Source organism: Periplaneta americana, chromosome 8 (genome assembly GCF_040183065.1).
Source record: "Periplaneta americana isolate PAMFEO1 chromosome 8, P.americana_PAMFEO1_priV1, whole genome shotgun sequence".
Lineage (NCBI taxonomy): Eukaryota > Metazoa > Arthropoda > Insecta > Blattodea > Blattidae > Periplaneta > Periplaneta americana.
Window position 1 is genome coordinate 8606493 of NC_091124.1, and position 22656 is coordinate 8629148.

Here is a 22656-nt window from a genome sequence, read left to right on the forward strand (position 1 = left end):
CAAATACCATGCACTAAGGTAAGACGATATTTTTCTTATTTAGTTCCCTTCCCTCTCACACATTTTGTGCGACCTTTTGTCCAATGTTCATAGTTAAGTTTTTCCAACTGTAAAATAAAATATTAGCAAGACCTTGTTTATGTCGTTTCTTAGTTTCTACATTAAAAAAGAGTAATAGTTGCTAAAGATCTAGGAGATGATTTTGTCTGCCAATTTCATAATTGGAAACAGTTAAGGAAAATCGTTCATTCAAAATGATACCGTGATCTCAACAGTTTCCCTCAATGCCACTTCTGTATGTATAAACGAATCAAGTTGTATCACCACTCAAAATTAAATTAAATTAAGATAAATATTAAATGTTGGTGAACTGCATAAATAAAAACAAAAAGAGTAATGTGAAATAGTAATCTCACTCATCTAAGAAAAAATATATTTTAATTTCATCATTAGAAACTTTCATTTTCTTTTTAAACTTGTTGGTCCATTGAGAATTACTGCATTGTAAAAAAAAAAAATACAAATAAAAATAAACAAATATCTGCTCGCACTGATGAACTCTGTTAAGGATAACTAATTTATCATTGTCTCTTTCTTCTCCAATAAGGTATCTACCAATTTTCATACAAAATTCATAGTTGTGTTTCTTCAATTTGACAAAATTCACACAGTCTTAGAAAAACTGAATAATATAATTAACATCTCTGTGATCTAGTTTAGTGCAAATCAATTTTGGCTATGGTCATTTTAAGAGAAAAAAATAGTAATTACATTGTGATAATGAACTATCACATCACAATTCTTTCTTTTTTATTGAAAATAAGTTAGAATAATTCTGTGATCACATCGAAAAAAAGATTTGGAGTACCTTATCAAACAAGTACTTCTCATGCCATGATTTGTCACACATAAATTCTTCAGCATTGTAATATGCATACACATTCTGCTTGTAGACATAGAATATTAAATTCAACAAAATGTAAAAAGATGTGGAAACAGTTGCCATGCAAAAGGTTTTTTGAAGATATGAGACTAGCTAACATTATTGTTTTGTGTTACATTCCACTAGGTAAAATAAAAGATAGTAAAATCAGTTCCAAAAACGAATTCTTACAAAATCCCTAAGAGCAGTAAAAGAAATAATAATCCAATTTGATTTTAAAAGTATTGCTTTCAAACGTTTTGTTGTACTATTTTAATGTAAATGTTAACTGTGAGATAACAGTGAAAATTGACCTATTTACATTATTCGTTATTATTCAAATTAAAGGTAAAAAAAATGAAAAACGTACTAGTATGCCTCAGGTTAAAAACAACATTTAATTTCTCATGCTTTCCAAGAAGACTACACTCGCTTGCCTGCAAATAACAATACATGCATATGAATGCATATATACAAAAGAAATGACATATGGTACCAGTTTGTTTGTTTCATAAATGGAAACTGAGCAAAACATAGCGTTGCTAATAACATAATGTTCCGCAAAAATCTCGAAATCTATTTTTCTGAACCATCACAATACTTTCTCCAACAAAAAAGTAAAATTAATAAATGATAATCATCTTCAATCAGCATCCTTAAAGGATTATTTCCAAAAACCCATTTTAGCATTAAGATACAATTATGAAACTTATGAATGATCAACGCGTAGATCTGCAACTTCTACAATTCAGGGCTAAATACAATTCTCAACTAAAAATGAAGGTAATTATCTAGTTTTAGTTGCTAATGTGGCCGAAATAAGTGACGCCATTAATGAGAATACTTTAAGGTTATTTCTACGAAAAATATTGAGTATTTGGATTGTAAAACATACATTTTACTTAATTATACGAGGACTGGGGCATAAGTCATGGCAACTGTTTTTTTTTTTTTTGTGAAAATGCAAGCAAGGTTCTAAATTTTAAAATACGACAATGAAAGAGGGCAGGGTATGTGTACTCATTAACATCGCTTTCTATACAATAACAATATCACACTGCCAGTGGCAAACACAGAATTTTGTCGGGGGGGGGGGGGGATTATTAAAATTGTTTACAATTTACATTATTGGTATTTAAAATTTTTTGTATCATTATTATTATTATATCAGCTGAGTTTTCACAGGAGTGATGTGAAACTAGATCCGGAAAAATGTTCGTGACAACATTATCATGCTGTGCCTGCAAAGAAACATTTGCCAATGTGAAATTTTCCTAAAAAATTGTAAAATTAAGCTTTGCGGTCACTTAGATATATCAAAGAACCCGGAATGCTAATGTGAAGTTTATATTAAAAATATGAACTGTCAAATGCACAAAATGTTAAACGAATGTTTCACAATAAAGTCAGAACTCTAACAAACAGGTGAATACTGCTCTTAAAAAGAGTTCAAAATCGACATTGCACAATATTTAACAGCATCTGCACTGCAGAAATATCAAACAAGCTTTTCAATTTCATATTGTGCCGATTTCATTTTATTACAAGGTCAGTACTAGGCAGTAGGTCTCTCTATAATAAAGATTGCATTGTTATAATTCGAACGTGCCGCAGCACCAAGCACAGAAATTGTATTGAAGGAGGGGTAGGAGGACTATGCCTTATGTCGATGTAGATTTTGTTACTCTGACAGTGAAAAATTGGAGAAGGGGAAACAATTATGGATAAAAAATACTGAAATCTAAATGTGTCACTTCTCCAAAAAGTTCAAGTGGGGGTTCAAATCCAGTGAACGTCTCCACCCACTTGAGTACGCCCCTGCACACTGCCATCCGTGTAGTGATGCGACTATATACTCATATTATAGATGCACGACATGCTGGTCAACTCACAACTGAATTCACATCACCTCTGTGTGATAACCATACATCTAGTGATGCAAGCACATACTACGGATGCCATACAACATTCATGAAATCATCACTTAACTTAAAAAAAAAAATAATTGCCATTACTTACGCCTCAACTTATGTATATTTACGGTCTTACTAATAAAAATTCTACATACAGACGTTTAACTGTCTTATACAATGAGTAGCTCGTTTATAAGTCGTGTGTAAATTCCTTACTAATAATCACTACATACGTCGTGTATAACAGTATGACTGTTACACAGCTACGTCATAGTTTCGTCATTACTTCGTTACGAAAGGTAACAGAATATCTGAGGTTCTCTATTGCATCCGGTAGAGCGCTCTAGTGTGGCGTGTTAAATATCGATAGTACAACTGGATCTAATCAATTACCACACTACATTTTGGTCAAAGAGTACAAGCTACAGCAATATTATTCTAATAATTCTATGATCTTTGGTTTGTTCTTCTGTGGTTACAAGGTAAACATCATCATAAAATGACAGTCGATATGAACAGCTGTTAGAGGGGCGGCCATTTTTTCGCTATATACAATGCTTAAACAAGGGGTTTCGTGTATATAGCTACTGCAAAGCAATTCCCATTGTATAGTTACAGCCTGTTTATACGTCCATAGCTTATTCACGGTTTATTAGTAACGTTTTCTGTCTCAACTCTGCATAAGTCTCGTATAAAAACTATACACGGTTTATTAGTAAGACTATTAGAAAATAAGTTAATTTTTGTATTTTGAAATGTAGCAGTGCACGTCTGGTAGCTATTATTCATTACTCGCTTCTATGCGATAAATACTTAATAATGTGTGAAGTTATTTGTTTAGATCTTGCTCAATTGAAACTTTAATCTTAATCTCAGTTTCCTCAATCTTTCTTACTTTCGATCAGGATCAATCCATAATCTTGTGCACTATCTCTATTTGACAAAATCAGTTCTAATTCGAACCAACTGCTTCATTACTACTACAGTAAAACTCCTGTTTTAATGTTCCCGTTTTTAAGGAATAATCTGTAAAGTCCCAGCCAAATTACCATAATAATGTAATTAATTTCCGTTCTTAAGGAAACCAGTTTAAGAAAATCCCACTTTTAAGGAATATTTTTCACGTGAAATATCGACTCAACCTTGAACAATCATTAATACACACCTAGAAACAAAATTTGGGTCACCAAGTTCCAGTTATAACATACTGCGCATGCTCAGGTGGCCCAAATTTTGTTTCTGCGTCTGTACTAGCATATTCAACAGTGCATCTCAGTCGATATTAATGCAGCACCAAAGCATCAAAGAGTGATGTTATTCTGTATGGTCTTGCTTTGCGTTGCTTTCACAGAGTAGTTGCTTTGCTTGCTTTGTTTTCGTGAGTTGTATGAATTCTGTTTCCAAGTTTTTTTTTTTTTTGTTATGCATCATAATGGCAAATAAATGGAAGGAATTAACTATCAGAAAGAAAGTGAAAATAATAAATTACAGTATATCGAAATTAATCCTCACATAACACTATAGCATAGGGCAAAAAAGCATGGTTTGCCAAGTACTTCATTATGGGGAGTAATGAAGAACAAAGAAGAAATTTTCAATGCCGAGTTTCAATAAATAATAAATAATGATTATAATGTACATTACATAACGCACATGTTAGACTAGTTATTTTAGCCTTTCCTTCTCATTTCATGTAAACCCCATTTTAAGGAAAACCCCTATTCATTTTCAGAACGAATAGGTTATCTTAGTTTCGATGACTGAGTATTGTGGAACTAACTGACAGTAATCAAAGTATTATAGTAAATAAATTTTTAATTCCAATTTCGAAACTTTTGGATGTGGTATGTTTAGAAAATAAGCTTCTCACACAAACACACATTCATTTGCTTCGAGATCTAGATTTTTGTCTACATTAACACTCTTGTAAATGTTAAAACTCTTTTACCATACCAGTGTGCGTGAGAGAGGTGCTGAGTCCTGGCTCACTCTCGCTGTCTGCATACCAGCAACATGCAAAAGAAGTATCAACACGCTTGCTAGTGACATGCCGTTGCACAACAGTATTTAACTCAAGACACAACTTTCTTATGAATAGTGCACATGTCCGTAACAACACACATTCTTTTAGAATGATTTCAACATCACCATACAAACTCTTTTACGGCTATTTTACTATTAGTTTCAATACGTAAAACATCCCTGTTAATTTATTATGCTTCAAGAGTCAGGAAATTAAAATAAATCTTGTTATTTGAAATAAATGCAAACTGGTATTGCACTTAAACCCAAATACTACTCAGTTCAAGAAGTTTCTAGAATATATATATTTTTTGCCAAAATGTATAATTTCATGTGATATATATCTGTTTCTAGTGTTGGCATCATTCTTGATGTCACTTTTGTAGAAATTTCATGATCATAGTCGTCGTTGTTTGTGTGATATTCATTCGTCGCATTTCAGAATGAAGGTTGTATGATGATCAGCAACCTTCAGAAAAACGTTTATCCTGGCACAGACCTGCGTTTTTTTTTTTTTTTCATTACTGTTTCACCTTAAGCTTCTTCAAGCATTCTTAATGTCTCTGAAGGAAATTTGTGCCAAAAAAAAAATGATATTCGCATGTTGTTCTGTATCCCACATTCTGAAATGTGATGAACGAGTATCATACAAACAACAGCCAGCTGCCACACAACAACTATGATCACGAAACTTCTACGGAAGTGACGTCATGAATATGCAAACAACAGAAACAGAAATATACCACATTATTTATTTCGGGAAAAAAAAATATACTCCAGAAACTTTTTGTATCGAGTATGTATGTGTACGTGTGTAATCAATTTGTAAGTTATTATCGATGTTTTTAGAAGTACCGGTAACGTGGGAGAAGAAAGAGAGACAATTTTTCACGTTACAAAATGATTATTCTCTTGTTTAAATGAACAAGCTCAAATAATATTACGAACGGCATTTCTTACGGTATACTTACTTCAGAAATTATTAAAAAAAAATATGCTACACTACCAATCAAATCACTAGAGCATTATTTTTCAACGCCAGAGACCTGGGTTCATACCCTGATGACTTAAAGTGGAATTTGTGTTAGACAAAGACAGTGTTGGATTTATTTTTGCAAAGTACTCCCATACTCCATCATTCCATCACCACTCCATTATTATCCATTTTGATCTTGGTGTAATGTAGGGCCACCAAACCATAGAGAACCATGGAGCAACATCTTAAGGGGGCCATACACACAGAGGCTTACCCGATCTTGGAGGTAAGACTGTACAAACCTAAATTCAAAGGCAAATTCTTTCGTGTGTGAGCGAAATGTATGAAGACTTTAGGCCTTGTGGTAAGTCTCCAGGATTCAGCAGCTGCTTGAATTTTTCTGACTATAGAGTTCTCCAAATTAAGCGTGAGAAACAGTAAATATAAAAACAAATGATACTGCAAGCATGTGGTCGAGATTTCGTCACTGTTTCGTTTTAGGCAGTTCTCTATAGCAAAATGGCTGCAAGCTATGAAAGTATAGATTTGAGAAACTATTCTCATGGTTTTCTATGAGCATAGAATCATGAAGGAATAGTATTTCTCGAATGATCGCAATTCTCACAGGAAATTATTGATTTCAACGACCTCTTATGGTCTTTAGTGAACTGTAAGTCTAAAGGTAAGTTGAGCGGTAAGGACAATCATATCAGACACATCTTCCTGAGGAAAGTCTATACAAATAAGTCTCCGATAAGTCTTTGTGTGGATGGGGTCCTGATTTATGTATAGCTTCGGTATGTAACTCCTGGAGGAAGATAAGTATATTTCAGTCAAGATGATCAGACGAAAACCCACCAATGAATAATGGTGACGAGAACTATTTTAAGTCGGTTATTTAGCATTGATGGAACTGTGTCAGAGAGGTGGTATTTTGAGAGATGAGGCCGAGAATTCCTAATGGGATTGATTACCTTACAGTTGGGGAAAACCTCTGAAAAAACTAAACCATCTAATCAGCCCAAGAAGGAATCGAACATGAGTGAGACTAGCTCTGATCAGCAGGCAACACCAGCGACATTATGATGATCTTGATGATGATAGTGGTGATAATGATTATGATGATGATAGTAATAAATTAAAAGTATTAGCAAATAGTTTGATATATTTCAAGAGGAGAGTTACTTTTTATCTATTACAATATGCATAAAGTAGGCCTATACATAATTTTACTCCTTTTCAATTCTTTGTAAGAGCAATTATTCTTTATCTTAACATTCCCCTTTAACAAGAAACGCCACTGTAATCTGTGTCTTTCACGACTTGCTACCCTTCTAGAAATTATTCATCAGAAAGGAGAACTGTGTACAGCATAAGCCGAAAACATTTGTTCCACACTCTTCTTAAAATATGTCAATGTCAGTTTGCTATTAAATTTTAAAGTTCTTCATTGTTGTCAGATGGGACAGATAGCTTATAGATGGTTCTTGTTAAAAATGTTTGAACATGTCTGGGCAAGTTTTTGTACATTTCCAGGTCATTTGGTTTCTTTTGTACGAACTGTAAAATTGTTCTTTTCTCAGAAGAGAGCCAATTGTTGATCCATAGGTTTGTAAAATGATAGTTTACTGAAGCAAAGGCACTAGACAGAGATATCACTTGAAGAGGTCTTGATTGCAAATATCTTGTCTGTTTTGCAATATTATCGACTTTCTCATTTCCAGGTATACCACAATGACTAGAGTCGACGGCAATCGGAAGGCGGTTGTCTGCTAGCGTTTGCATCGAGAGAGACAGATAGAGAGAGCAAGGCAGCGTACAACATTGCCACATCGTACTTCACGCGCACGTGCAACACAAATAGCGCAGGGGAGAATTTAAATTATCAAAAGAAAATAATGACCTTAGCCACTGATTACTGTAACATGACACGAAACAAAACCCTATTTGCTTCATTAACAATATTTTTTGCACTGTTCTCAATCCCACAAGACATATTTCTGTGGTCATTTCTTGTGCATTGACAACACTGCAGCCAGCATCAAGATGGTGGCAGCGTTCTCCTCGTCAACTTTTTAAAATAATTATAAACCTTAAACACTATTTTCCACGCCTGCCTCTTTTACAGTCTCTTCTTCCATTTATTTATCTCACACACAGTAAATGTTAGTTTTACTTATTCAATGTATTGAACACTCACACGTGAACAATCAAACTTGGGAAGTACTTGTTATAGACTGATTCCAATTGGTTCTACTGTACAAGCTTGTGACGTCACATACCAGAAATGCTACGGCGTATATAGCAGCTGACTGCCTTCTGAAATGCCATCTAGTCTAGGTATCCATTGAAATGTTATTTCCTTTTGAAGTTTTTTTAGTTTACTTAGTTGTTTCTGAATTGGAATAATTCTATGTGCATATAGGTTTGGTACATATTTGATTATATTGTGTCGGCCACGTGAGATTCGATCTCACGACCGGCAGAAGAAGAGCAAGGTCGGCCATAGTTCGGCGCGGAAGTTGCGCGCGCATCTGCTTCCTGGGGCATGTGCTGTGGCGTAGAGAGGAGAGGTGAGAGAGCGACCGCGGCAGAGAGGGGAGAAATCCAGAGAATTCGAGCGTGCCATCTCTGGACATCCGTGGAAATTTCTAGCATCGTACATTCTCGTAGCTATGGTTTGGTTATAAAAGAAGAGACGCGAGTGAACTTGAGCAGTTGTTGTTGTAATCGTTGGACAGCCAGCCAGCCAGTCTTGTGTAGCAGCGAAGCCAGCTTCGAGACCGGAGTTCGACTTGAGTTGTGTCCATAACTGTGGGAGCAGGAAGTCCTGAGTTTGAGTGCAGCGGACCGCAGTTGGGGGACCTGAGTTCGAAGTTCAGCGGATTGTCTCTGAAGGTCTGGGGTTCGAGATACTGTGAACTCAAGTGACTGAGCTAGAAGAACTAGCCAAGGCAAACTAACTGTGAACTGAGAACTGACAGTTCTGATTTGTAAATAGTGCTTTGTGAACATAAGTTAAGATTAACAGTTCATTGTTGTTCTCAATAATCCAAGTAAATTGTCATTGTCGTCTGTGGAGTGCAATAACGAATACTGTGTTGCTGTGTGGAGTGGAAATCCCATTGTTGACGAGAGCGTTTAAAGTGAATTGTAGAAAGGAATTATTGTTGTTCTGTAATAAAAGTTACAATATTAAATATAGCCCCCTTGGAATCGGTAAGTATGCAAATGGATTTTTCAGAAATTTGAGTAACACACTGAAGAGCAGCATCAATAGTTAGCAATTCAGTGTCAAGACTGGAGGAGAATGAACATGGTATGTAATACTTTCTTCATATTTTGGAATATAATACCCTGCTCCTGATGTCCCTCATTAGGATTTAGAGATCCATCTGTATAAATTTTATATAAATTCATCCTATAATAAGAGTCAGAAACAAAAGCTTCACCCCCTCCATACCATCTAAAGGAAGCAGTGAAACAGCCCAGATAAAGTGTGCTATCAATATACATTATTCAGTGATAATATATTTATAATATGGTGATAATGGAGCAATGGTGAAAAAACGGCAGGGAGAATCGAAGTATTCAGAGAACACTTGTGTTGTCCAAAACAAATCTCACACAAGGTGGCCAGAATCGTATCCCAATTCTTTACAGTAAGAAACTATCAGTTACCGAGATATGGCTGACATGAATCTATGGCATATGTATGGATAACAATATGTGGGACTGTGTATAGCTAGTGTAGTACCAAGTGACATGTGCCCGCCAAGAAACTTACTGCTGCAACCAGGAACTTATTTAATAACGTAAAAGAATATTTAAGTAGAGTTTTTACAGAGGGTAAACTAACAAGTCCTACTTGCTTGCTATACACAGCATGCGTGAGTTACAACAGCATCTATCTGCATGCAACTATCCATGCTAATAAAGAAACTTTTGTTACGAACCCGATGAGGCATACTCTCCTGGGTGAACCCAGCTGCCTGCAGTCGTGAAACAACAAACACAGCATTGGAATATGTGCACGCAAATTAACAACTTTCAAACTTTCTGCCTATATTATTACATTATCGTTCACATCAGATCTAAGAGTATCGTCATATCTTTCTTATTCGTTATAACAATTGGCTTACATACAAGTGACTTTTGCTCTAACAATCCACCAACCATCTCATAAGCAACTTAAAATGCAATGTTGTTTTCTATTTATTTTATATTCTCTTATAGGCCTATTAACACATTGACTGCCGCTTGACGTGTATATACATCTCACAGCACGTATAGGGACGTATATACGCGTCAAGTGGCAATCAACGTGTTAATATTATATCTAAACTGCGATTGAACACGAGAGCTGCTCATTCGGTCTCAAATTTTGTTAATACTACTGTATCTCCTTTTTTATATTGTTTGTATTATTTTTATTTCTATTTTTCTTGTTTGTAATTATATTCTTTATTCTGTATATTTAAATTTAAATAAATAAATAAAATTTAAATTTATTATTAATATTACATATTCTATAAAGCAGTGTTTTCAACTTTTTTGTCTTGTATAAAAAATGTGCACCATCGTATGTAATAAAACTATGAATGACATGTAATTCTCACTTTGTAATATGTACAGCATGCATTGTAAGTAAGTTTTATATATTTGGATGTAATATGTAGGATTTAATTATAACCCTAATATACCTAATGATAAAGTAGGTGAATCTGGCCTCCAAGTTTAGCTTCCTGTAAAGCTGATAATATTCAAGGAAAAAATTGTTCTGGGACTAGGTATCGAACCCAGGACCTTTGGCTAAGCGCGCTATCCAGGAACGATACACAATCACAGTCCAATAGGGTTCAATAAATTCGGATATTCAATAAAAATAAAAATTCTCACTTTAATTATCTTCTTCTTTTAACTGTGTTCTCATTCCCAAGCAAGGAAGTGATTCCACAACGTTCTCTGCATATAATTTTTATGCTGTTGAGCATAGTTTTGAAATGGTTAAGATTTCGGTGAAGCCAGTTTCTTTTGTGGATTTAGTTCAATTCTTTGGTTTGTTTCTAAAGAAAATTTTGCAATGGTACTTCTAATGCTGTCCATTCAAGTGATTATGTCGCATCTCAGTTTCCCCCACCCATTTCTGCTAGCCCCTCTATAAAGGCTAGTGGCTGGGCTGTTAGAATCTTTCCTGAAAGTATTTTTTATACAGATTGGACATATACTTAACATTATACAATTGTTTAAAATAATTTGAAGAAATGGTTCACGTTAAGTAACTGTCATGTGATTTCTCCTGCTTCGACGATCCTGCAACATAACCATTCTGACAGTCAGTAGTATGCATTTATTAGTTTGTTTCAGTTGAAAAATTCTGCAAATTTGGCAGCCATTCTGTTTTACAAACATTAAAAGTTGCTCTCCTAGGTTCTGTACAGTATTCAGAAGGAAATCGTGCAAAATGTTCTACAATCCTGTAAGAAAGTTTTATTACACATTCACATAGAATTCTTAATCGAAAGTTTCTGCGAATCAAGTTCACACCTGAAGTCAAACTGCATATTCCTACCTATGCAAAGGTCCTTGTTATTAAAGTCTGAAATTGGTAGGTTTGTGTATTTTTTTTTTTAATTTAATCCAGTATTCCATATCGTATACCCTCATTAAAACTCCAGTCCACTCATGACGTAAGGATTTAAAGGAATGATATTAAAAGATTATACAAATAAATCGTGTAATTAAAAAACTAAGTTTCGAATTATCTCCAGTTAAAAAACACTGCTTTAAAGTATGTATCTTCCATCTACAATCTACGCTTTCAGATCATAGACTCAGCAATACAATTCATATAATAATTCTAAATATTATAGAGTGGAGCTTCGATTATTGCCATCTTCAACTAACCATCATGTACTATTTAATATCAATAAATTCGTTTATCATCAAAATTCTACCAATCATTGTGCACGTCTGATCATATACCAGTACATTTCTCCTGGGTGAGTAACATCTGCACAATCTCGAGCATCCAGTCACTTGTCCAAATGTTTTGTAATGTTGTGAATCACACAGTCAGGCCTGGACTTTTGGGATTCAGAATCTCCACAATAATTAAGTACTGAAGAGTTGAATCATAACTATCAGAGAAGTTCATTGACTGTTTGCAGCTGGATTGATGGTTTTATTTAGCACAAAAAGGCTCCAAAAAAGTGTCATGAGTGTGAATCAACCAATCTTCTTAATGTATCCAGCTGTTTGCTGACAACATAAAGTCCACTATAGTCCACTGTAGTCTATTCAGTTGTTTTTCACGAGAAATGAGGGGTATTTTGATCGGTGTTCATTATAGATGCCTGTTGCTAGTAGCCAGAGGTGGGGTGTAGGTCATGAGTGTGAAAATAGTAAACAAATCTAGAAGTGGTACTTCCTTAGAGGTTGAAGTAAGTATTATTGGTAATTTTTAGTCAGATAAAAGAATTAAGGATATAACCAATGCATACAAAGCTTCGCATATTATAATAATTAGAATAATGATATATGAAGAAAATAAACGTAAGACTTTGGCAAAAATCAGAAAACACCTGAAGCAATTAATATAATGAAATTAATTGGTTTAATTTGTATTCTTCACCTGACATAATTAGGAACATTAAATCCAGACGTTTGAGATGGGCAGGGCATGTAGCACATATGGGCAAATCCAGAAATGCATATAGAATGTTAGTTGGGAGGCCAGAGGGAAAAAGACCTTTAGGGAGGCCGAGACGTAGATGGGAAGATAATATTAAAATGGATTTGAGGGAGGTGGTATATGATGATAGAGAATGGATTAATTTTGCTCAGGATAGGGACCGATGGCGGGCTTATGTGAGGGCGGCAATGAACCTCTGGGTTCCTTAAAAGCCAGTAAGTAAGTAAGTAATTGGTTTAATAGCTTTTGATTAAGTTAAAGCCTAGATCATATATGTAACAGATATGTCGGGGCTATAGGCTTTGAGGTTAACAACTTTTGTCAGGTTTACTACGCTGCCATCTAGTTGTTACATAAGGAGTCAAGTCATAATACCCATTTGAATTGCATTAGCGACTGTGCTGTTATCTCGTGTTTGTTTACGGCAGACGGGTGGCGATCCTGGCGGTTGTTCTCTTCAAAGTGCTGCCGATTTTAACATAGCGAGGAGTTATCTGTTACATATATGATCTAGGGTTAAAGCAACGTGACAGTGATAAGGTTCGGTATTTCTTGCAAAACTGAATTTTATTCAATGTTACAACCTAAAAGAAAAACGTTTCTAGAGTGGCTAAGTTATATTTTCGGATTGCAATGATACTGCAATATGAATTTAAATGATTTGATTAACGTTATTTCGATAATCTTTGTAGTTCTGTGAAATAAATTAACGACAATAAATCGAAGCTCCACTGTATATGGGGAAAAAGAAAAAAAAAAAAAACAATGTAACAGTATCACTCAACAATCAGCAATAAAGTGGTCATATTTACATGTAAAGCTGGAGTCACCTGCACTATTTTACAAGTTTAGTTTTTATACAACAATAAATAGGCCATATACAGAAATGCAATTTTCAACGACCATAACAACGAAGGTTTTACATAATGAACTTACATTTACATTATAAATGAAAAACAGGTGTCTTCGAAATGTGTATACCTAAATGTGATATTTTGACAGTGTTTCAGAAAATGCATGGATACAATATCTGACATACTAATCCATTAAAGAAGTAGCTAAACCTTTGTAAGAATAATAAACAAAATATTATATTAGGAGAAAATGTCTTGAATCCAGATTAGACTTGAGCTGAAATTTTTCATACTGTTCAGAATTTAGTGACAAACCTTAATTATGTATTCTATATATTTTGAAGACTTCTTCACTATATAAACTACACGAAAAATCATAAAGAATGATAAGAGATGTTTAATTAATGATAACAGAACTCGGTTAATTCAATACACTTGTAAACAGTGTTTACACCTATATAGAGAATTCTTTTTCCAAGGAAAAAAAATAAATAAATAAAACATTTGCCTAATTGAATATAGACCTACTATAATACAAACAAGATTTAATTTTATTTCAATAACTATGGCATACATACTGACCATGACTAAATCTGCACCGCTGGTGGTTGGAGAAAAATAGGAGGTGGAGATAGTCAATTTAGGGTGTGAGGGTACTGAAAGTTTCAATTTCACTACTAAACTGTGTAGTGTCTGATGCAAACATTTACGTAGCAGCTCAGTGATTCAACATTACAGTACAGTTAGTAGCATTACTAGTAAGTGAAATCTTTTCACTACTAATAGAAGAGTAACAGTAACATCCTTTCAATCATAACAGTGAAGCAAAATTGTTTTCAGGGCCACAGTTACTAGTCGTGAACAATAACTATCTATTTAAAAGGGTTCCAAGTTTTGCTAAAACTTGTAAGAATTTCTTTTGCTCCAAAATAAAATCAGGACATTTATGTATTTCTACGATCCAGTTCCCACACTAAAACATTAAAATTCCAAAAACTACAATAAAATAATCCGACTTCCAATTTCCACCAGCAGACATAAAAAATAACACATAATTCACTGAACTTTAAAGTGGTAAAAATCTGAGATTCATTAGTTCTCACAAAAGAGCATTCAAGTTAAAATGTCTCTTAGCAGGTATGCAATACTCTCTGCTCTTTAACTTCATTTGCCAGCTTATTAATTATCTTTCTGTTGTTATATTTTAATGTAACAATGTGTACTTAAGGATACAGAATTTGTAAGCAGATTTTAAAATAGTAGCATTTTTATGGCTTTGTAATAGGAGTGTTACAAACATTACGACAACACACTATGGAATCCCTGACACTTATGAAGATACATATCAGCAGAAGACAATCAATTGACAAATATAGTTCGAAGTGCAGGTGGCGCCTACCTTCCAAGAAATCTCAACTTTAAGAGTATGTGCTACCGAGTTTTGGTGAAGTATTTAAATTTTTATCAATTTTCAATTTTCCCATCAAAAAATAGTTTGGTTTATGAGAGATACTTGTGCAAAGTTTTTAATCATTCGAATTCGAGGTGACTTAAATTTTAACTTTAAGTGCAGCAGTTTCCCAGATATGAAATTTTTACATTTTTCAACAGATTTCTCAAAAACTAAGTAAGATAATGCAATGACATTTTGAACACTGTATTCTACGGAAATGTATATTATTTTTATGTCACTTGAGATACAGCCAGTATGAGTTTTATGCATGATCTAAAGAAAAAAAAAATTCCAAAAATTCTCAACAACATTTATTCAGCTACATGTTAAGCCATAAAACTACAAAATATTTTTATTCATTAATGTGTAATCTGATTTATTGGTAAGACATACATTTTTCTATTTAATTTTTATGGGCCAAATTTACAAACCAAAAAAATTTGAAAAATTCAACATCATCTAATCTTAATGAAAGGAATTAGTGATTAAAATTTAATTGAATTCAGATAAAAATTGTAGAAATTTTACAACTCATTAGCACATATCCTTAATGCCCTTTCATGAGAAACTGAGGTTTTGTTTAAAATTCAAATATTTCTCTAAATATTATCTGTAATATAATAAAATATTTCACTATTTTTCTTAATCACATTATATACAAGTGACAATAATAATAAAAACATTGTGTTTTCAGTATTAAAATTCAACTAATGGTATTTTAAATGAGAAATATGAGGGAATGTAGCACGTATGGAGAATCCAGAAATGCATATAGTGTTAGCTGGAAGGCCGGAAGGAATAAGACCTTTGGGGAGGCTGAGAAATAGATGGGAGCATAATATTAAAATGGATTTTAGGGAGGTGGGATATGATGGTAGAGACTGGATTAATTTTGCTCAGGATAGGGACCGATCATAGTCTACTATATACAGTCGCGAAGCTTGAGGTGATTTTTTGCAAATCTTGTGATAAAGTGCTCCAAGCGGTTAGCAACTAGAAACAATAGACCGTCCACGGTCGACTTTGGACTGTGTCGTATTTCCATCGAGTGCCACCTCGTTGCGTATTTCACATAGATGCTTGTGAAATGTTCGTTATTGGTTGTAGTGAAAATGTTAATGGCTAAAATACAATAATTGGAATAATATTTTACTAGAGACGTAGAAAAATTAAGTTTGTTTTAATGAAATTTATTGATCACGTTTTATTTTCAATTCTGGTGGGATTATTATTGCTTAGACCTACTTTTTTTTTCAAAGGATATGTTTTTAATTATAGCTGTTAATTTTGTTGTTATTTTTATTTGTTACTTTACTAGAGACGTAGAAAAAGTCTGTTACAATAAAATTTATTGATCACGTTTTATTTCCAATTCTGGTGTGATTATTATTGCTTAACCTCATCCCACTTTAACTACGTAAGCCTACACTACAAGTACCGGTACAAGTAAGTTACTCCATTAATTCATATTTCCATTATTATTGTTGTAAAGGGAAATGCAAATTAATATTTATTGGTTTCATAGTTAATTATCGCTATAATCTTGAATGATTGAAGCGATTGTAGTAAATTTCAGATAGTTTTGCACAAACAAAAATAATATTAACCTATTTCTTGCAGGTATCTTCGAGTTTATGGTGGAATTTAATATACTTCATTAAAATAATAAATTAACTTTATGCATTTAATATTTCAATAATGGAAGGAAGGTGTTAATTTTTCCAAAAGAACACAACGAAAGTGTAACATATTTTGTCATCTGCTAGGAGAGATCTGTGATGAGGCGATAGTAGCGATCCTAGTGGTGGGCAACTACCCATGTTTGCATTTTTACTACATATTGAGCTTCGCGACTGTATATAGTAGACTGTGGACCGATGGTGGGCTTATGTGAGGGCGGCAATGAACCTCTGGGTTCCTTGAAAGCCGTAAGTAAGTATGAGGGAATTAGATCTCTGATGAACACTGGTGCCCAATTTCGCTTTTCACAATTAACAATAAAGTATACAAGAAGTTCAACAAGGCATATACCTGTGATATCAGCTCCCTCATCCATCTCACCAAGGGCTTCAGCATCCTGGAAACTGAGTTCTTGATATAGTGTGTTACCACTCCTCTGTTCCCTGTAAAAAGATCATGTACAATATAGAAATGAAAAATAAATATAGCCGAACTAGAGATATGAGCTCATAGAAAGTAAAAGCAAGTTCGTTTATTTTCCTCGGAAATGGTCAACACAACTGAAAGTGGTATACAGAGCAGGACAAAAGTCACTATCAATTGTTTTCTATTGCTTTTCAAATTTTTTCCCTTTATATTGATACATCACATCTACTTATACAAGGTGGACTAAAGTCACTACCCATTTCAACAATAGCTGAAGATTTGATAGCTGTCATTGAAAGGGCTTCTGAAGAAATTTATTATTTTCGGAATATGTACTGTATGATAAGATTTTTTTGTGTTAAATTCTAACGTACCTTATTTACATGTTTCGACCTTTTATGGGTCATCTTCAGAACTGGCCCGTTACATTAGGTATGTAAGAATTTAACACATGTAAGTCTTATCATACATATTCCGATGTGATACAGTGTGTAAAGTTGTGTAATCAAGATGTATAAAATTTATTCTGATCAGATGCTGTGTAGAAAAGTACGTTTAAGTGTCCTACATCTTCATCGTTTTTGTGGTCTTCCTTTACTTCGTTTGCTTTTGGGTTGTATTTGTATATATTTTGTAGAATTCTGTTGGCTTCTGTTTTCTAATATGGACCAAACCAATACATACATAGAGAGAGGATTAAATTACAGTTGCCTCATATGGATAACAAATTTGAATGTTTTTAATATGTATTAACTTAAATCTTCATGTTCATCTAAAAACAAAGAGATTCTTACGTAATTACAGAAAATAAGAAGCTGAAAACACCTAAGAAAAAAAATTTGCGCAGTGTAAACCCTTTTTAAGGAAGTGAATAAAGTGAACAATTACTACATATATGAAAGGGCATATATGAAATGGTGAATATTTTGCACTATGTTGAAAAATATGAAAGTTTTAAATCTTAAATTTCACTTAGTTCCGAATAAAAAAAACACACACGCACGCACGCACGCACGCACACACACACACACACACACACACACACGAGAGGAAGTTTCGCAATCTCTTAATGTTAAGAGAAATTATAGAGCTGCTCTCCGAGGCGATAGAACAGAAAATATTGACAAGAGATACAAGATACTCATAAAATCCAAAATGAATGAATCCACTGAGGCAATGAAAGTGATACTGAAACGAAAGATCAACCCAACTCAGCTGAAGGTTGGCATAAACTCCATGAAAACACTAAGAGATGGGAGATTGATCATAGAGTCCGGAAGTAAGAGTGAAATTGAGCTGCTGGGGAAAACGATTGAAGAGAAGTGCAGCCAACAACTGGAAGTAAATGTCCCCAAACTACGTAATCCAAATGTGATCATTTACAATATCCCAGAGGAAATATCGATTGAAAATGCAGCTGAAATCATAAGTTCACAAAATGGAGAACGTAATGTAAGTGAAAATTCAATAAGACCTAAATTTATAATGACAAATAGAAGAAATACGAGACATTTGGTAGCAGAAGTGAATCCTGAAACATGGAGAAACATAGTGCAAAGAAAACTGAAGATTGGTTGGCAGATATGTAATGTTGAGGATTATGTAAAAATCAACAGATGCTTTAAATGCAGCAAGTTCAACCACAGAGCAGAGGAGTGTAAGGGAGAGGAAACTTGCCCTCTTTGTACAGGAACACATAAATTGAAGGAATGCAAAGCAACACAAAATGAGCTGAAATGTATCACCTGCGTCACACATAATAAATATAATAAGAATGAGAAAGTATGTGAAAATCACTCATCTTTAGATAAAAACTGCCCGGGTTTGCAATCAATAATAAGGAAGTACAGACAAAATACGGAGTACTAAAATGGGAGGCCCTGGAACACCATTTACCCAAAGCAAACTGACGAATAAAATTCAAGTCAGAAATACACAAATAAATGTCATACAAATTAATTTACAGCACTCCAGAACAGCAACAGATAATTTAATGGAAATAATAAATCTCCAAGGAATAGATATAGTCCTCATTCAGGAACCATATATAATAAAGAACAAGGTAGCAGGAATCTCCAGAAACTTTAAAATACTGAGTCAAGGAGAAAATAAAATCAGAGCTGCAATATTAATCGCAAATAGATATATCGACGCGATTCTCATAAGCCAACTGACTGATGGAGATGCAGCAGTTATAGAAATTATCTATGGAAACCTAAGGTTCTATGCAGCTAGCATTTACATGGACATGGAAACTGATATCAACAATGATCTGAGAAAGATGGATAAAATAATAGATTACACTAAAGGATCAGGTCTACTGATTGCCGTGGATAGTAATGCTAGATCCAAAACATGGCACGACACAATTACGAACCCCAGAGGAAGAATTATAGAAGAATATCTGAGCTCAAAACAACTTTACATCATGAATGAGGAAAGCGAAAACACAACATTCGAAAGTAAAAATGGGAAGAGCAATAACGACTTAACAATAACCAACAGTAAATTAATGCCAAGACTCAAAGAATGGGAATGTGGAAGAGAAGAAAGCTGCTCAGATCACCGTTATATCACCTACAATATTAAACAATGTATAGATGAAATAACAGAACTCAAATTCTATGGTACAAAATATATCTTTAATGAAGAAAAGTTGGAAGAATTTAGTAAGGTCATAAAAAGGGAACTGTCTCAAAACGTAATAATGTTAACAAATAACATAACAACAGAAGAAATAGACGAGGAACTGAGTAGACTGACTAGCACAGAAACAGACTCTGAAAAAATAGTTCAACAGTTTGAAGAAAACGTTAGCAAAGCATGCAAAAAATGTTTTAGAGTCTCTAAACCAACAAATAAAATAAATAAGAGAAAATCGCTCCCCTGGTGGACCACTGATCTGACAATTATGCGCAAAAAGACAAATGCACTAAGACGACGATACCAAAAAACAAAAAATAATCAGGAATTGAGAGAACAGCGAAAAACGCAATATATGGAAGAAAAGAAGAAGTATGAGAAAACCATAAAAAAAGAAAAAATAGAATCATGGAAACAGTATTGCAATCTCACATCATCAAACAATCCCTGGAATGCAGTTTATCGTTTAGCAACAGGAAAAACAAGAAGCTCCCCACATCTGACTACTCTAACGAAACCCGACGGCACAGCTACACAAGATCTTAAAGAGACTATGAACTATATGCTGGATTACTTCGTTCCAGAAGACAAGGAAATTGAGGACAATGAATATCACAAACTTGTAAGAACAGAAAACCTCAATTACATAGCAACTCAGAACGACCGAGAATTCACACAGGGAGAAGTAAAAGACATCTTAGAAAGAATGGATCCAAGGAAAACACCTGGAGAAGATGGAATCACTAGTAAGATCTTACTTAAAGTCTTTGAAAGCTTTCCGAAATATATGACTGCCATCTATAACAGCTGTCTAAGAATTGGTAATTTCCCTGAGCAATGGAAGAGAGCTACATTAATACCTATAGTGAAGCCAGGAAACGAAAAAATCTCAGAGGTCAGAAAATATCGCCCGATCAGTTTATTGAACACAGCAGGGAAAGTGCTAGAGAAACTTTTAATCAGTAGAATATCTCATCATGTGTACACAAAAAATTTAGTTAACGATAGTCAATATGGCTTTACACCACAAAAAAGTACTACAGATGCAGCAATGGCAGTCAAAGGCTACGTTGAAGAAAACTTAAGAAGCGGCCAGAGTGTGGTGTTGATAAGTCTCGATGTACAGGGAGCCTTCGATGCAGCCTGGTGGCCTAGTATACTGAAGAGCCTGAGAGATTTCAACTGTCCAAGCAATTTGTATAATCTTACAAGAAACTACTTCAGTCAGCGAACTGCAGTCTTGGCAGTTAACAACATTAAAATTGAGAGAAAAGTAAGCAAGGGCTGCCCCCAAGGATCCTGCAGTGGACCTGGATTTTGGAATTTACAGTACAATTCGCTACTCAATTTAAATTACACAAGACACACAAAAGTGGTAGCATTTGCCGATGATCTACTAGTAATAACAAAAGGTACAAGCACTCTGGAGGCGGAAAATTATGCTAATGTAGAACTAAAAAAAATCGAGTACTGGGCCAAGAACAACAAAATCAGGTTCAATGAACAAAAGACAAAAGCTCTGCTGATCAACAGAAAACGCAAAGACGGAAGAAACATAAATATTTACCTCAACAACAAAGCAATAGAGCAAGTGGAAAGAATAAAATATTTAGGAATAATTATTGATCAGAACTTCAACTTCAATGACCACATACAGCACGTTACGGAGAAAACTACTAAATTAATACATGCATTATCCAAATCAGCCAAGCTGAACTGGGGTCTTCAACATCAAGCTCTAAAAACGATATACAAAGGTGCAATCCTACCATTGTTATCCTATGCAGCACCGGTGTGGATAGAAGCACTTAACAGGAAATACAACTGCACGAAGTACATAAGAGTGCAAAGATTAATAAATATAAAAATAGCTAAAGCATTTCGCACCACTTCCACTGAAGCTCTCTGCGTATTGACAGGACTGACACCCATCATTTACAAACTACGAGAAATCGCTGATGAGTACAAAATAATGAAACAAAGCTCAGAATGGCAAGTGGATATCCCATTAAATTACAAGAAATGGCCTCACCCAGCGGACTTTCCTACAATACAGGAGGCAAACCCAAAGAAGAATTACACTGTTGAAGTATATACGGATGGAAGCAGAACAGAACAAGGGGTAGGCTCTGGAATAGCAATATTCATCCACAATGAAATAGTACATCAGCTACAGTACAAATTAGACAAACATTGTTCCAACAATCAGGCAGAGCAGCTAGCAATCCTGAAGGCAATGGAAAAAATTGAGACAATAGATCTAATGTTGAACAGCCCTAAAAATGCAGCAATATACACAGACAGTAAAGTTACACTAGATTCACTACAGAACACTAAAAACCATAATCAATTAATAGAATCAATTAGGGAGAAAATCAGAATACTAAGCAAACAAAACTGGACAATAGATATAGGATGGGTTAAGGCTCACATAGGGATACAAGGGAATGAAATGGCCGACAAACTGGCAAAAAGGGCAACAGTACTAGAAGGGTTGGAGTGCTACAAAAAGGTCCCAAAAAGTACCATCCAGAAAATATTGCGAGAGGAAAGTATAGCAAAATGGGAAAATGAATGGAGAAACACCACGAAAGGAGAAGAAACCAGACAATACTTTCCTACAGTCGCAAAAAGACTTAAACTAAGGATAACACTGACACCAAACCTCACTACAATGTTAACAGGACATGGACGACTAAGAGCATACTACCAACGATTCCACATCACTGAAGACTCAACCTGTTCCTGTAGAGGAGGGGAGCAAACAGTTAACCACATCCTATATGACTGTAACAAACTCGACGAGGACAGAAAGAAACTAAAAAGAAACATAATTCAAAAGGGAGGAACATGGCCTGCAAATAAAATGCAACTAATAGGAAAGTTCATGAATGAATATCGAAAATTTATTAATGCTATTGAGTTAGAGAATTTATAAGGGTATAAGTGTTACAATGTTAAGTGTCAAGATATCGGTATGTTAAAAACTATCACATTTTAAACAATCTGTACGAACATTTTGAAGAGAGATGCTTCATTGCAGTGGTCATGAGGCTTCTATCTTATGTGTTGT

At 34.4% G+C, this 22656-nt stretch overlaps 1 protein-coding gene across 15 annotated transcripts in view; it reads right to left on the reverse strand.

Moving 5' to 3' along the window:
* The window catches only part of syd (JNK-interacting protein syd), a 154912-nt gene that overhangs the window by 94853 nt on the left and 37403 nt on the right, over positions 1-22656 (reverse strand). For 8 of the 15 annotated variants that reach the window (XM_069832348.1, XM_069832345.1, XM_069832339.1 and 5 more), the window contains exons 7-8: positions 16866-16957; positions 4789-4833 (exon numbers count right to left, since the gene is read on the reverse strand). In XM_069832348.1, coding sequence (XP_069688449.1) covers positions 4789-4833; positions 16866-16957 — 137 coding nt within the window. Of the gene's footprint in view, positions 1-4788; positions 4834-9789; positions 9826-16865; positions 16958-22656 lie in introns of all 15 variants that reach the window. The other 7 variants (XM_069832350.1, XM_069832343.1, XM_069832349.1 and 4 more) reach the window with 2 other exon arrangements.